The sequence below is a fragment of the Ammospiza caudacuta genome, chromosome 2 (genome assembly GCF_027887145.1).
Source record: "Ammospiza caudacuta isolate bAmmCau1 chromosome 2, bAmmCau1.pri, whole genome shotgun sequence".
NCBI lineage: Eukaryota > Metazoa > Chordata > Aves > Passeriformes > Passerellidae > Ammospiza > Ammospiza caudacuta.
The window spans coordinates 81,500,416-81,517,417 of record NC_080594.1 but is presented as its reverse complement, the minus strand read 5'-3'; the positions used below and the strand labels follow the sequence as shown (position 1 = coordinate 81,517,417).

The 17,002-nt window shown below is 40.8% G+C and overlaps 1 protein-coding gene across 3 annotated transcripts in view; it reads left to right on the top strand.

Annotated features, from left to right (window-relative positions):
• The first annotated feature begins 239 nt into the window (after positions 1–239).
• DOCK9 (dedicator of cytokinesis 9) overlaps positions 240–17,002 on the top strand; it is a 113,163-nt gene continuing 96,400 nt past the window's right edge. Inside the window, exon 1 of one of the 3 annotated variants that reach the window (XM_058824917.1) lies at positions 240–411. In XM_058824917.1, coding sequence (XP_058680900.1) covers positions 298–411 — 114 coding nt within the window. In that variant the 5' untranslated portion in view covers positions 240–297. The remainder of the gene's footprint in view (positions 412–17,002) is intronic. The other 2 variants (XM_058824908.1, XM_058824911.1) reach the window with 2 other exon arrangements.

Sequence of the window (17,002 nt, the reverse complement as noted above, 5' to 3'; positions counted from 1 at the left end):
GGGCAGGTAACCCGGCGACCAATCAGACCGGCGCTGCGGGAACAGGTGGGCACGGCGAGGCCCCGCCCCCCGCCCCGCTGGCGGCCGCGCCAATCGGGGCAGGGAGGGAAGCGGGGAGGGAGGGGCTGCCCGCGGCTCCCGGCGGCGGCGGGGCTGCGCTCCCTGCCCGCCCTGCCCGCCCCCCGACGGCCAGCCCCGGCTGTCCGGCTGCCCGTCCGTCCGTCCGTCCGGCGGCCGCGCCGGGAGGGCTGCGGCGGCCTCGCGCCGAGGGAGGGAGGGAGCGCGGAGGCAGCAGCCATGGCACTCGTGGCTCCGGAGACTCGGAAGTTCACGCGGGCGCTGAGCAAGCCCGGCACGGCGGCCGAGCTGCGGCAGAGCGTCTCCGAGGTGGTGCGCGGCTCCGTCCTCCTGGTGAGTGCGGCGGCGGCCCGGGCGGGGCTCCGGGCCGGGCCTGGCGGGGCTGCGGCGGCGGCCCCCGGGAGCGGACGGGCCCTTTGATCCCCGGCGGGCTGTCACGGCGGCGGGCGGGCTCTGATCCCTCTGCGGCGGGCCGAGGTGCGGGGCGGGCGCTGCCGGCCGCGGGGGATGCGGCTCCCGGCGGGCACGGCCGGGCGCTCCCGCCGCTCCCCGCAAACTTCACCTGTGGAGCGGGCGGCTGGCGCCCGGCCTGACGGGACACGGCCGCTTTCGCGTGTGTCGAAATTGCGGCGCGAAAGTCATCTTTCATCTCGCTGCTCTCTTTACTACTAAGATGCAGCTTTTCGTTGTGTCGTGCGGAATGGAAGATGAGCGCTGGCAAGTGCAGCAGGGATGTTTTGGTGTGTTGTTTATCCCGCTGTCCTGTACCCTGCTCGCACATGGTTGCTGCTCTCTCCAGTGCACAGTTGGGCGCGTTCATTTAATTGAAACTGCTGAAAGTAAATTTGTGTAAATAGTTGTCTAAACCAGGCGTTTTAGTTTAAAGAAGGCTGAGAGGGCATCTCACCTGTGCATATAAATATCTCAAAGGCAGGTGTTAAGAGAATGGTGCCAAACTGTTTTCAGTGGTGCCCAGTAAAAGGACAAGGAGCAATGGCCATAAACACGAGAATTTCCACCTCAAGATGAGGGAGAACTTCTTTCCATTGAGGATGGCAGACCACTGGAACAGGCTTCCCAGGGAGCTCATGGAGTTTCCCTCTCTGGAGACATTTGAAACCCACTTGGGTGTGTTGCTGTGTCACCTCCTGCAGGTGACATGCCTTGGCAGGGGGTTTGGACTAGATGATCTCCAGGAGCCCTTTCCAATCCTAAGAATTTAATTCTGTCCAATGCTGTACTGAGGCTGCAGGTGATGACATCTTAAACAGCCTCAGTAAGACTTTCCAGGGTTTCTCTCCTGGGACTCTTATTCATGGTATGCATTTGTTTTCTTTGCGGTTTTGTTATCTCCAAGGGGAATGTTTCAGTAAGCATTTAACTCTGCGTAAGTGAAGAAGTTTTGGTGCTGGCATTCCTGATACTGGAAGCTGATCTGTCCTTTCTTCTTTGCTCTTGCTAAGTATGATCTTGTCTTTTTTTAAACCTCCTGTTGGGACAGTGTCTTGTCATAGGCGTGTGTTTTGAGAGTAACAAATGCTGTAGCTGTGATTGGAAGACAAATACCTTTTTTTAAAAAGACAGTGGCTCTAAAACTAAATTGCCCTTTACTCATCTATGCATTACAGAATTTTTAAAACATGCAGGGTTCAGAGTCTTCCTGGATACTGACAGCTTTCCACAAGGTGCTAGCACATCTACATGGAGTGAACATCCAAATATGTTAACACTTCTCCAGGGACCAAGTACTTACAGGGATCTGTGGAAAAAGAGTATACGTATTTTAAAATACTTTTAGTTTTGGGGGAGCACAAAGGAGATTTGGGTATTGTCATGACATAAATGGGTTTTTTGCAGTAGTCTGCAAACCTGCCATTCCCTCCTCTGCCTTTAGAAGGTTTAACCTTCGGTCACTCATGACTATTGTCAGTGAGTTGGAAAATATTTATGTGCATTTAATTAATTCAGGTTGACCATAATAATGGCGAACCTGGATTAATTAAATTATTAAGTACGTAATAGGGTGATAGGCACTAATATCCCAGGTGTTTTTATGCTGTCACAGCAGCGTGTTCTGCAGAATTTTATGGAGATTAAAGAATTGATGGTGTGGAGTGATGTGCTGAGCTTATCCTGGATAAGTTCTTCATCAGCATTTTAGAGAGCAGAAGGGGTGACTTGCCATTCATGGTGACTTAACATTCATGTCAGGTTTTTGATCCTTTTATGTTAACTTGATGCATGAAGCTGAATCCCCATCTCCCTCACTTAGTCTTGTGCTGAAGTTCACCTTCTTGTTTCAGCTGTATTTTACCCAGGCTGCTGTGTCTCTCTTACTATCAGTGCTGTTCTTTTTATCACTGAACTCCAATGTTCTTGTGCACACACTGTTTAAATAATGAAATAAAAGGCTAGTAATTGCAAGTTTACATTTGCATTTTCTTCCTCATGTTAATATACTGTAACTCTTTTTGTTGAACATTGATATTTAGAATGAAATAGTACTTTTTTTAAAGGAGAAATTTCGGTGGGATAGTATTGTTTTATAGTCTGCTATAGGAGACTTAACAAAAAATATTTGCATCTCTAAGTTTGACAGGTTAACCTGTTTCTTATCTGTTGGAGGTTCTGGGCTTTGTTATCTGAACAATCTTGTAGGCTGACCTGGTGAAAATACAAGTCTTACCAGTGTTAGAGTAGTTGTGGAATGCTCTGTTCAGATGTCGGACTTTAAAGTAAAGGAGACCCACTTTCCTTCCCAAGCTGCCTCTCACAGCTCTTTGATATAGCACTTTCCCAGGATTTTTTCAACTGAGTTGTCAACAAATTGTCATGCTTAAAACATAGTCCAGCACTGGTTACTAAAGGGATCTTACTGTCATCACTTGCCCATAAGCAAGTGCTGAGGATTTCCAGTACTGAAACACTGCTGTTGGCCATTGACTAGTGGTGCTGTGTAGAATCTGGAGGTAGGAAGGAATTAATTCCAACTAGCAGTTCATGGTGGATGGTCTGTCCAGATCTTTACAACCAGCTATTGCTTTGGACTGTACATCTCTGCAGCAGGATGTACTGAGCAGTGATGCAAAACATGCAGTCATTACTTGCAGTAGCAGATAAATGGGAACTACGAATCTCTCTGAGCTTGAGTAGATTCTGTGAGTTGCTATTGTGGCTACTGTTTAACAGTTCCATCCATTTTTACAATCAACGATGTGTGGCTAGATTAAAAAGGGAAAAGAAAAGCTTTGCCCATATTTAATGAGGTTTATTAGATCACATTACTAAAATATGCTTATTTTTTTCCATTTTATTAATGTCCTTGAGATTATATTGATGAAAGAGAACTGAAAACCACATGTCAGCAGGATAGTGTGGTATATCTTAAATTTTCAGATAGCTCTTCATTGGATCTGAAAGTCAGAGACTTTCAGCCAGTTGACAGACTAAATAACTTGACTGTGTAGTAAAAAACATGAAGCAGATGTGGTTTGCCAAGCTAGTTTTCATCACAGAATGAAGCAAGCTGTCTTGTCAGCATTTGACATCTCATACATTCTCTCTGTTGGATATAGTTTGCTGAACCAACAAGTACAGTTTGGTTGGCTGAAAGGAAATCTTGTTATTTGGCAATCAGCTTTTCACTGTGTTCTGAGGCCCATAATGCATTTCTTGATTATTTGGATTCAGTTTTTATATTTTCTGCTTGACAGTAGCATCCCTGCTGAATATCCTCTTGTGCATTGTTGATGTTGTTTTGACTTCAGACTTGTCATGTGACTTAATTTGATGCCTCTGGCCACCCAAATACATTTATGTCTGAGAGGGAAGATTATGGGAATGACAAGTGTGTCTATTAAACCAGCAATCTTGCCAAGAGCAGTTTTCAATGCAGTTTTAGTATTATGCATAATTGAAAGTGATGTCTTTAAGTGATGATGAGTTACTCAAAGCATGTTGCATACAGATCAGTGTCTTGTTCAGTAGTATGTTAATGATAACTCATCTCAGTGACAAAATTACTCTACATTAGGGTTATTTGTAATAATATACCTATATTAGAGCTGACATTTAAGGATAATAAGCAATTAAGATAATGTTTGGCCTGTGAAATTTGATCTGCTTTAGCCTAGCTGTAAATAAAATGCCTTTGTTGAATGTGCAGATAATGAAAATGATAAAATATGCCAAATAATGCAGCAAAAGTTGTTTTCCCCATGTCAAAATTAATATTATACAGAAGAAATTTGCGATATGGGAAATAAGATGAAATCTGAGAGATTCCCAAATTGCTCTATACATTTCTTCTTTTTGATTTGGATATGTAAAATATATTTTAATTATTTAAAGGCTAGGACTGTATCTTAAGACAATCTTGGGCTTCATACATTAAGTTCAGATACCTGATGGAGCTCTTGAGTTCTAAAACTCTTTCAGAAATTCAGCTTTTCAGACATGGTAGAAAATCAGTATATCACAAAGGAAATGGTTGCATCTCCTACTAAGCTTTTGATCTCGAATTCATTGGTATTCTTTCTTTTCTTTGTAAGAAGACTTATGTCAACTTGGTCCTTCCAATCCTGATCTCTGCTTCCTGTGAATCTCAACTCCATAAGAAAGGATGGTGAGGTGCACTCTATGCTGTGTTATTGCCAAGTTTTTAATACAATGTTTCCCCAAAAATACTGGGAGGATTATGTAGTATTTATTTTGGGGTTGGCATTTTCCTTTCTGATTCCTGTATCATTTCATATGCTGTGTGCACAGAGTGCTTCTCTCCACAGCAGCTTTTCTGTATGTGATGAGCAGAGTATTTGGATCCTCATTAAGTGCCAGATTTCAGTTGTAGTGTGTCTACAAAAGAGGGTTGACGGCTTCCTTTAGCCAAGTAGGAATTAAAAGTGGTATGTAAAGGGATGAGGAAGGACTGGGATCTTTTAGAGTTGATGGGTACAGAAAAGCAGGAAACAAAGATGAAGCTTGAGCTGTCTGTACATGGAATGTGAAATTGTATACATAAGGAATTTGGAAGCAGCAAATTGTTATGAATGGATGAATAAAAGCAGGGAGATGTGAACTGACACTCAAGATTTTAAAGGAAAAATTGTTGCTGGCAATGAACATCACCATAACATATTTCATCTTGTAGGAACGTGCTAAAAATGGTGATGCTAATTCAGTCACTCTGAACTGCTGAACTTTCTTTACCTGGGGGAAAAAGCTTAGTCCTTGACCCTAAGAAGTTATTTTAGTTTATGGTATGTACTGCTTACCTTTTGTAAAGGAAATAAAAATACTCAGAGAATAAGATATTTTTAATAAAGGTGCTAATTTTATTTCTGCAAAGTGCAATATATAAACCTTTTGGATTTGGTACAAGATGGTAGAACACTTCTGGAAAGTCGATACTGCAAAGAGGACTCACTGGGTGTGATAGATGTTTCTGTGATTGTAAAGATTCAGAGGCCGGACTACAGTACTAAAGTTTCTATTAAGAAATACCATTAAACTTATTTGAATATTAAAATTCTTGCTCAGGAAGGCAATTTTAAAAACAAAATACAGGACAGTTGAGTTTCTATGTGAACAGGTAGACGTTTAAACTTTCAACAACATTAGATCATTCTTGTAAGGTGCAATTTATTTTTTTATTATTTTCTGGATTTTTTTTCTTTCCTGCTAAACAAGGATAATTATGTTTAAGATAGAAGAATAAGTACTTTATATAAGTAGTTTTCTATTGCAGCAAATGTCAGATATACCTGATGCTGTTTTGGGTTTTCCATCTTACTCAATATGGGATACCACAGCATACCTTATCTTTCCTCTCTTCCTCCTACTCATGCCCTTTAATCCTCAATCAGGATGTTTCTATCTCATTGGAAGTAGAACTCATTACACCTACATTTAAACTTGGGACTTTCACAACTCAGTGATTATTTTTTAAGACCTTGTGCAATTAACTTAAAAGCATGTATCTGACTTAAAGTCATTGGTTGTGCTACATTATGCTTCAATGCAAATGCTTCCAAAAGGTTTGTAACCACTCATCTTGAAAACTAGTGTAAACTGTCTTTTCTGTTGCATAGATGTGAATGCTCAAGTCATTTTTAAGCCTGTGTGGTCACTGGGCTCTCTTGTGAGTAGTGTGTACCTGAGATTAGATGACCATCAGAGATATCAATGTGTATGCAAGATGAACCATTTGTGAACTAGTTAATTTTGCCAGATATTTGTATTTTTGAGGTAACTTGGAGATTCTGACAAATTCATGTTGGTCTGCTCTAAAAATAATGAGAAGTTATTAATAAGTTATTGAAGCAAACAAGGGGAGGTCAGTTTTCAAGATAGCAAGCAGCTTGATTGTGGCCTCCTGAAAAATGTATGGCCTATATTGCTTTAATTTAAGAATTTTTGTAATTGTTAGAGGTGGTTTGATGCCATGGTTCTTTATGGAGATAAAAGGTGCAGTAACATCTTCTGTGCTGGTGTTCAGGGAGCTTTCATTTAGACCTGAAGTTTCTGATGGTGGCTGAAGACCTTACCATTGCAATGACTATAAAAATAATATGTATTAAAATAATATATATGTAAAACTTCTTTCCTTAGCTCGTGTTTATTTTTTATTTTGAAATTGTACAGTCTCAAGTACTTCATTGAGCTTGGGTACTCCATCATTTTACGAGAGTAAAGACAAATCCATTTTCCCTTGCCCCTCCTTAGATTGTCTGTGTCCATGGAGAGGATTAATTATGCAAGGCAGAAAAGTTGCAGGAGTAGTCCATGAATGACACAACACTTTTCTCATTGAAGTATTTTTGAAATAACTTATTTCTAAAGACAAGAAGATACTCCAATAATTCTGGTCAGGTAGCTTATTCAAGACCTTAATTTAGAAGATGGATGGATAGATGGATAGATTGATTGATTTGTGAAAGGTGGCTTGCATTCTGTCTTAGTCCAGAGGCACTGATGTCTTTGATCTCTTAAATTTAATAATCTATGAGGTAGTGGTAGCTATTGCATCTTGAGAAAGGTACAGGTTTGGTTTTTTAAAATTTTATTTTATTGTAAGTAAAGTTCTTTTTGTGAGAATGAAAGTAAACATGTATTATCTCAAAATAGAGATTTCTTCTGGCACTAAAAGTGCAATAAATTAACACACATTGAAACCTAACCCTTTTAACATTAAGGACTAGATTTCTTATATTAAGCAAGGGCTAGAATTCCATTGGTGGAATTGACTCTGCTTTAGGAAAAAGTGTGCTAGGTTATCTGAAGGGCTTCAGAAAGTTGATCCGAAACTCTGAATGGGGTTTTATGAAGAAAGCTCTTGTGGACCAAAAAGGTTTGGTCAGAGAAATTCAACATGTGTTGCTGGTGTTGTCTTCTAGTTATACTCCCATTGTGACCATTTGGGAGAAATAGCAGCTTTGCTGCAGATACATTAAGAAAATAAAAAGTCTTAATCTGACTGCAAAGAGTGAGGGATGGGATTCCCTGTTAGTGTAAGGATGGATGGCTGCATCTGTTACAGCAGTTTGTCATCTCCCCATCTGTGCCAATGAATCAGGTGTAAGGGGAGGAATGGGGAATCCAGGCACTGTCTTCTGCGTTCTCCTGCTGGGTCCAGAGATTCCTAGCAGTTCAAGTGAGGGGAAAAGTGAGGAAGAAGAAACCAAAAGCCTTTGTTAAAAAGTCTGGATCTGGCACCTCAAGCTGGTGAAACTAACCATTCCATTCTGTGACTAGGCAGTGTTACCTTAGGCCTAGTGGTGAATATCCATAATATTAAAAAAAAAAAAAAAAAAAAAAAAAAGCAGCAGATAACTTCTCTCCAAGGGATGCAAAGGAGTGCCGTGGTTCTGTCTCAGAGTCCCAGGCTGCCTGAGCCTGGAAGGGACCTTTGGAGGTCAATTGGTCCAACTCTCTCCCTCAAGCAGTGTCACTTAGAGCCAGTTGCCAAGGCTGTGTCCAGGGAGCTTTTGAGGATCTCCAAGGATGGAGACTCCACAACTTCTCTGGGCAGCCTGTGCCAGTGCTTGGTCACCTTCACAGTGAAAAAGTGTTCCCTCATGTTGAGAGGCAGCTCTTGTGTTTCAGGCTGTGCCCGTTGCCTCGAGCCCTGTCACTGAGCATCCCTGAGCTGAGCCTGGCTCTGTCCTCTTTGCACCCTCCTTGCAGGTGTTTATACACATTGAGGGGATCCCCTGAGCCTTCTCCAGGCTGAACAGTGCCAGCAGTGTGATTGTCCTCATGGGAGGGTGCTCCAGTTCCTTAATCACCTTTATGGCCCGTTGCTGTGCTCTCTCCAGTACATCCGTGGCTCAAGCAGACTGCAGGCTCTTTCAGACTGGAGTACTTGTTGGTGGCAATGTTAATGGAGGCTTTTCCTGCAATTCTAGTTTTAAACCTCTCGGTCCAGGCCAAGTTTTGGGTTGGGGCCTCTCTGAATAGAAAGGCCCATTTCACTAGAGAACCAGCTAGAATTTTTCTTCAGCTCAGTAGCTGATGAAAAGAATGCCAGGTACCTTTAGAACAACATTTGTAATTCAACCCCTGCAAGCAACTGTGTCAAAACAACAACAACAAAAAAGAACATGAAAGTTCTAGATCATTTTTCAATCTGGAGACTGGAAAGAGGAAGAAATAAGTCAGCTGAGGCTGCACATTGCCTAAAAAATCAGATTCACAGTATTTCTGTGGAAAAGTTAAATGCAAATGCAGACCTTGTTTTGTGCAACATTCTCAGTAACGATAGTTCAGAAAGAAAGTGTCAACCTTATAATTCTGAGCAAGTCAAGGAAATGTGATTTAGACTGGCTTTTTTTCTCCTAACTGTATTTATTGTACTCATGGAAAATTTCTTCTAGTAACAATTCTAGGAAAGAATACTGAAAAATAAAAAATGTAGGACACCAACTCTACAAAAGTAGTCACTTTTCAAAATGATACCTTCCTCTTCTAAACTTGTTTAAAGTTTTCAGGGAAGAATGAACAGTGTTAGTCCTTACAAGTCAAAATTAAATAGTCCTTTCTGAAGTTTGTTCTGCTAAGAACCATATTTTTTTTTCATGCAGTGGAAATATCAAGTGACCTCACATAAAATTAGCTAAGCTACCTAAATACGCTTTAAAACACAACTTTTCCCAAAACCCAAATAAAACAAGAGAAACAATGCCAAACCGCCCAAAATGAAAAAAAAAAACCAAGGGAGATGAACTCATAAATGTAGTCACAACAAACCTGAGAAGGAGTAATGCTGATCCATAGCTGCTAGGGTTCAGAGAAGCCTGTAATATAGATCCATCAGTGTAAATAAATAATCCTTAGCTGCTGCTTTGTGTACTTCTGTGTGTTTTTTGATACTCAGGTGGAGCTATTGACTTAAGAAGAAATGGCACGTTGACAGACACTGATCTGGGTTTGGAAATTTGAGGCATAGATGGAACTGTTTTTAGTACTTCCAGGTACTCTGTGGGTGGGGAGGAGTTGCTTGTTGAATTCAGAGATAAGACAGGAGCTTATATTTTGACTACTATAAAATTATTGTCCCAACAAAGAGTGGGAGAATTGAAATTAGAATAGATAAAGCTTGCATAAGTTGAAGTAGAGAAATCATTTAAAGATCAGGTTACATGAGTGCAGGATGTAATACATTTTACTTGTTATAACACCCAAATTGTAAAGTAGTTAATTTCAGGAGCCTGGAATTCGACGTGACTGAGTTTATAGACATAAAATTTGGTTTCAGCCTGCAAATCCAGAGCCTCCACTGCCTTTGGATGCTTTAGTTTTGATATGGAGATACATGATCTTGCTACCTTACTGGTTACCCAATACACAGCTGCCCTTCATGGGCTGGAGGGAGTGCTGAAACATACATGAATGAGAAGGTGGGTGCTCCACAGAAAGAGCTGGGTTTCCCATGGAGAAGTGAATGTCAGTAAGATAGTTCTTGTTCTCATTTTAACAGGTTTGTCAAGAAATCAAAAGTCAAATGGAAATGCTGTGGGTGTCAACATACAGAAAATAGGCTTGAGTTTTAAGGTGATGGAAGGGTTGTCATCCATTTCCTAGTTTGATCACATTGACAATACTATTTGTCAATCACACTCTGTTCTTTAATGTTGCATAATGGTCTTTATATCCTTGGTTTCAGGAGTCTTGTCCTTCACCAGGGTGCTGATTCTGACAGAGAATCTGCTTGCCCTTCACTTCATGCCTTTCTGGGCTTGTTTGTAGCCATGTTGGTAAGGGACTACCAGGCAGCTGAATGATACAGAAGGGAAGCTTTGTGGAAATAAGATAGAAAGTGATCTCACCTAGCCCATGTCTCATTTTTCCCAGTACAGTGATGTTGTCAAGTGGCATTTCAGATGTCTTTCTGCCAGGCATATCTGCACCCACTTGCACTGGCACTTATATGTGCAGTGTCATGTCATCTCATCTGGTAGGTGGTTTACCTGAAAATTGTAGTAGTATGTTTGTCTTTAAGGCACGTTCAAGGAGGCCACACTGTCACTGTTTGCTTATCCAAAAGGGATTTTAAATCTGTGTTGGTCCTCAAACGTCAGTGAGTTTAAAAAGAGCATTCAGGTTAATGAATAGATGACACACATCATAATTATTTGAAGGATGCTATTCTAGTTTCCTGCAGAAATTGTCCTGGGATTCTTGCTTGCCAGGCTTGTTATCACTTTGGAGTTATTTGCCTGGTATTGTATATAGCTTAATGTGGTTGTTATATTAATTTCTTCCCAGCCAGAGCATACAACATGATCCAGTAAGTTTTTCCTCACATTAAATATGAGGTTCCTATTAGGAAAGAAAGATCCACTAATCCTGCTGTATGCAGTCTTGCTGATAAAGTTCAAGGGACAATACACCCAGCATAATATTTTGGCAGCAATTCATCTCCTGTTGGGGAAGTTGGAACTTGTTCCTGGCATAGCTCGGAACAAAGGAAAGGAGAAAGACCTGAACCTGAATGACCTTCTTAGACAAACTGAAAGTAAAAAAAGGATGTTTGAGCCTGAAGTTTCTGCTGCTCTTACCTGAATACAGTAAGCTTGATTAAAAAATGGATTTTTTTTTCCCTAGTCTGCTGTATTGTTGACCATTATTTATTCCATCATAGTTTCATAATAAAATAATATCCTGTAATTACTGTCTTGGTTTGTAGCTCTCTGATGGAAATAATATTCTGTTATGGTTATTGTATCAGCTACTTAAAATCTCAGAATAATCACTTTAAGTTCGGGAAGCTGAAAGTTACGTGACCACTAGATGGAGTCCACTGAGCATATTTCAATATCAGAAATCCTGTGTTATGGCTTGCAGAGTTAAAAGGGGTTGGTGTTTTGTGTCTCATGCTTGGCAATAAATGCTCATTTATTCAGTTTAGATCAGCTTGGTCAACTTCCCAGGGTTCTTTGGGTTGTTCTTGGTATGTCTATCCTCAAGGTATATTTAAGTTTGAACTTAAGGCACAGAACTGGCAGATGCCATTTCTCATCTGTGGATCAAAGTGTACTACTCATGTAAGAATGGACCTGTGAGAAGATTGAGCTTTCTGCAGCTCTCAATTATGGAACTTAAAACTATTAGCTAAGATATTTAGCGATTTGCAGCTAGCAGGGCTATAAATCTGTGTGCATCTCTCCATCAGTGCCTATATAATACCAGTCATATGTGTATGTAAGGTTTGAAATAGCATTTCTGAGATTGCTTCATTTATGCCTCCTCGCTTCTCTAAATATATAAAAGACATAATAGACACAGAAAATACCTTATACAGGTAGGACAGATTAAATATTCCTCCAATTTTCATAAGCATTTCCATTTACTTTTGATCTTTGACATTTGTGGCATCTTGTATGAATGGTAAACTGCCTCTGGTCTTCAGCCTGGTGCTATACTCAGTATGTCTATTGTCATGGTAGCTTTTTGTTTCTGTTGGATGAAAATCTCTTCTTAGGGTCTTGCTGATTGCTCAGATGCTCAGTCAAAATTACTGGGAATTTAACCATGCTGTTCTCGAGACTACTGCTCGAGTAACTACACTGGCTTTCTTCTGAAGGATGAAATTCTTTTGGAGCTTTTGTCTTTCTGTTTCAGTGGTTATTGTGTGGCTATCCAGTTTACCACCACAGAACCATGGAAATACACTTCCTGAAATGCAGATATCTAGAAGTCACCTAGTGCAATCCCCTGCTCAAAACAGATCTGGTAAGAGCAGGTTGTTCAGAGACTGTGGCAACCTGGTTGTAATACCCACAAAGATGGAAATACTTTAACCCCAGTAGCTTCATGGTTAAAGAGAAAGTAAATAAATCCTTTTATGCAAATGGAATATTCTGTTTCTGTTTCCTCTTGTTCTGTGACTGTATCTTCAAGAAGAATCAGGCTCTTCTCTCTAGCTTCCCATTAGGTTTTGCAACAGCAATAAGATTTCCTTTTAGCCTTCACTTAAGGCTGAACTATGCAAGATCCCTTAGATTTTTCTCATATGTGAAACACTATGATGGCTCTCCATTAGACTCAGTCCAATATATCAATATCTTTCTTGTCCAGAGGAGCCTGCTCAGCATGTTCAACTCCCTGTTCAGCAGGATGTCATCCTTATCCCCTCATCCATCCTTATCCACTCATCCAGACCACATCTGGCTAATTGGGCTACGAGGATGCTATGGGAAACTGCCCAAAGCATTCTTTCACTAACAGTATTCAGTGTCCAATGCTGTCTCCTAGTCCACAGAGCCAACCATCACATCACAGAAGACAAACAGGCTGGTCAGGCATAATTTGTTCTGAGTAAATCCATGTGGTCTGCTTGGAACTGATATACATCTCTTACTCTCTATATGTCAAGAAAAGGCTTCCAGGAGGGTTTGCATCATAATTTTCCTGGAGATTGGAGTCAATCTGACCAGCTTGTAGTTTTCCATATTCTCCTTACCATTTTGGAGAGCAACTATGAGGATAACTAAGGATAATCCATATTGAAACACATCTTCTGCACTAGTTTTGACAAATCAAGTGCTTAAGAATTTTAAGACAAAACTCACTGTTGTGGCCACAAAGAAACTTTCAGCATAGTTTCTTCTCTCTGAAGAAACCTTACTTCTTGAAGATAATTACCTGGTAAAACTCTTCTATGAAATCTCCATGCAGCAGTCATTGCGGAAACAGTATTTGCAAAAGGAACTGACATCTGAACTTTTGGTCCTCTGTGAGCACTCCTATTAAGTATGAAGTGTTTGATATACACTTCTTTTTACTCTTGCAGGGCTATTGGAGCTTCAAGTCTTTTCTGCAGCACAGCTTTTTCAGGCAGAAGTGAGTGTGTTGCCTTTGAAATACTGTCATTGGCTGGTTAAGGCACTCCAAAAATGTCAAGTGATGTTGGTTTTCACCTCTGGACTGAGGAGGCTTTAGGGCCCCATCTCTGATGTTCTGAGCCAGTGTACAGGCAGCTGCCAGATGAGAGGTGGTGCTTCTCCGCCTACAGATGCTGTCATGTTTTGTGAAAAGTGGAATTCAGTCAGAATGTGTAAGATCTCTGAGGAACCAGACGTTCAGTCATGTCAAGATGGCATTAGTTTGGGCATTTAAATTGTCATGGACAACTTTGTAGGTAAAAATACAAGTACCTGCTGCTAATGTTTCAAGAGGTTAAGGATGTTCTTGTGGCTCTTATGCTGGCATTTAGGTGCTTGAATCCTCCCTGAAGTATGCTCTCTTGCAGATAGGGGGCTGTGTCTCTATGAAGTATTTTCCTTTAGTTGAGGCTTTTCTGAAGACAGAAACATGTTTTGTAGTAACCCAGTCAATTGGAAGATCTCCCTAGTTTGACCTCTACCCTCTTAACTGTTTAATTTCTGTCTAGGAGTCTCCAAGTTCTCATTTTGATACTGAGAACTTTATAGGATGAGCTGAAGATTTTATATCAACCGAGGTTGATTCCCTAACCTTCGTATGCATTAAACTTTGTCAAATGGAAACTTGTAAACATTGTTTAGAACTGATTGCTAACACACATTTAATTTGTACCTGTGTCATTATGCTTTCTTGGAACTCATTTGGTTGGCAAAGGATTGCTTTACATGTTGATTTGAAATCCTCCAGTTCCCAAATGCAAAGTGATTATTAGTAATTTACTGTAATCAGAGGAGTGGTTAGGCCCTTAAAGCAATTTTGGTTTTTGGGTGGAAACTAGAACTTCTTTATTACTTTTCCAAAAGAACGTTTCTCAAAAATACATGATCCTGAACAATCTGGAGCTAACACAGCTAAATAATTTTTTTGTCCTCCTGGTGCAGTCAGTGCAGATTGAATATAGTCTATAGCAGGGAGGAGCTTGTTGTTCCCCATATAAATGAGTGGTTTGGCTTAGGGGTGTAATGTTTGCAATTATACTAACACAAATAGCTCGTAAGTCTGCATGCTTTCTGGTGTAGGCCCTTTTGCATAAACCAGAAGAAAGCAGGCATTAGTGTTGTCTCCTCTCTGTAGCCTTGCATTCCTCCCCTCCACTCCCTGCCTTATGGAAAAAAAACCTTTCCGTAACCCAGGCTCAGCTAAAGGCAGTTTGCAATGTGTAGTTTGCTGCTCATATGTACAGTCCAGGCTTGTTCATATATTGATTTGTTCTGCTTTGGTATTTTTACCATTGGATTAAGACTTTTACCTACCTTGAGCTGTCTTTTAGCTCTCTTCAGTGGGCAAAGTGTAAGAATTTTTCCAGCCTCCTGTTTGTCCTGGTTCTGGCCAGGACAGGGTTAATATTTGCAGTAACCAGGAGGGGCATGGCTTTTTCCCAGAGGTTACTCTCTACCACCTTATGTCATTTTCTGGGGACAGGGGAAGGGGTCTGTTGCAGTGGGGATAGTGTGATGATGGTTCTGGTGTAACCAGGGGCGTGTGGTGATCAATTTGTGAACCATTCACCTCATTCTTGTACACTCTTACTAGTATTGCTGCTGTTGCTGTGTTTTCTTATTTAATTGCTGTTTCCAGCAAATTGTTCCTATCTCAGCCTGTGATCTTTGTGCCTCCAGTTCTCCAGCCACCCACATTATGGAAGAGCAGGGGACAATGAATGAGGAGTGTTTCAATGGCAATGGTTTGGAATGTTTCAGTGGGGACACTAAATTGGGGAATATCTTTACTGAGCCATGACACCATTTCACTTTGAGATGTGAAACTGAAGTGAATAATATTGCATTGTGTCACATTGCTGCCTGGATGTTTGTGCAGTGTGGTTGCTGATTACAATTCAAGGAATCTCCTTAATGAAGGTGGAAACTTCAACTTTGCACCAAATGAATAAAAAATCTGCTTGTTGGCCGACTTCTTTGCATTGTATACTATTCAGGTTTCTCCCACTCCCTGTGGTTTCTTCCTACCCCACATCCCCATAATTATTTCCCTTTCAAGCTCTATTTGGAATCACAGAATCTAAGCTGAGTTGAATGGGACCCACAAGGATCATTGAGTCTGACTCCTGGCCCTGCCCTGGACCATTCCCAAGGATCACACCATGTGCCTGAGAGCATTGTCCAAAAGCTTCTTGAGCTCTGTCAGGCTGGTGCTGTGAGCACTGCCCTGGGGAGCTGTTCCAGGGCCCAAACACCCTCTGGGGGCAGAACCTTTTTCTAATACCCAACCCAAACCTCCCCTGACACAGCTCCAGGCCATTCCCTCACTCCTGTCACTGGTCACCACAGAGAAGAGATCAGTGTCTGCCCCTCCTCTTCCCCTCATGAGGAAGTTCTAGACTGATGAGGATGCTTTTCATGGTGGTGTTACCATTGTGTTGATCCATGTCAGTGTCAGTTGCTGTTTCTAAAATACTGTAGAAACCTGATGCTAAATTTATTCAAGATATAGTTGGAATTAAATTTTCTCCTAATTGGTTTTGAATTAGAACACTTCCCAGGGTCATTTCCAACCTGAGTTAGATTATGGTGTTTGTATTTTCAAATTACATTTTTTGTCTTCTCCATAACCTAGCTAGTATTTTACAAGTAAGGTAATTTTCTAGACATGTGGAAGAACTGTCTAGTGCATGATAACTTGTTGTTAACTGACCTGTTTTTCTCATACTCTCTTAAGGTGTTAGCTACTTTTTCCTTTCTTTTTATTTTTTTTTTTTTTTTTTTTTTTGCTAGAGGCATTTGCTATTACAAAGTCTTTGAAATTGCATGGAAAACCCTCTAATCAGTGCTTCCTTTTAATGATCTCTTAACTTTTGATACCATGTTTGTAACCTGAACTTTGTCAGGTCTCTGTAATCCTACATTTCAGATGGGAACAAAGTGGGCTTCTGCACTAGAAACAGTTAACTTGAATGTATTTTTGGGGAATGCCTTCGGTGGTAATTCCCATGGCTGTTTTCCCTTGCATGTTTGTAAGGATGTCGTTATCTAGCCTTAGTGAATGGAGCACTGCATTTCCCTCACTGACCTACTTCTTCTTTTCAAAGAGGGTAAGATAGGTAGGGAGATGTTGCTGTGCAAGCTTCCTGGTTATGTATGAAGTATCTCTGTCCTTCATAGTAGAATTTATGCCAAATTCTTCACCATGACCTTCTTTGTTCTCCCTTATGGTAAAGCTGCTCATTATCAGCAGAACTGCCTTAAAACAATTGGTATTTCTCCCAGTATGAGAAGTGGTCTAACTTCTGCCTTTCTGAATATGGGACTGACAGGAACTACTTGGATCACTATCTAGTATTGTTGGGTTTTTGGGGTTTTTTATTGATGTGTCTGCATGTTACTGTGTTTTATCTAGATTAGAAATGTAATGAGAAGCATATTGACATGTATTAGCTAGGCAGATGTTAGGGAAAAATGGTATTGAGTCTGAAATATTTATTGAGAAGTATTATTATAGCTTGCAAATATTTCCTTGAGAAGAA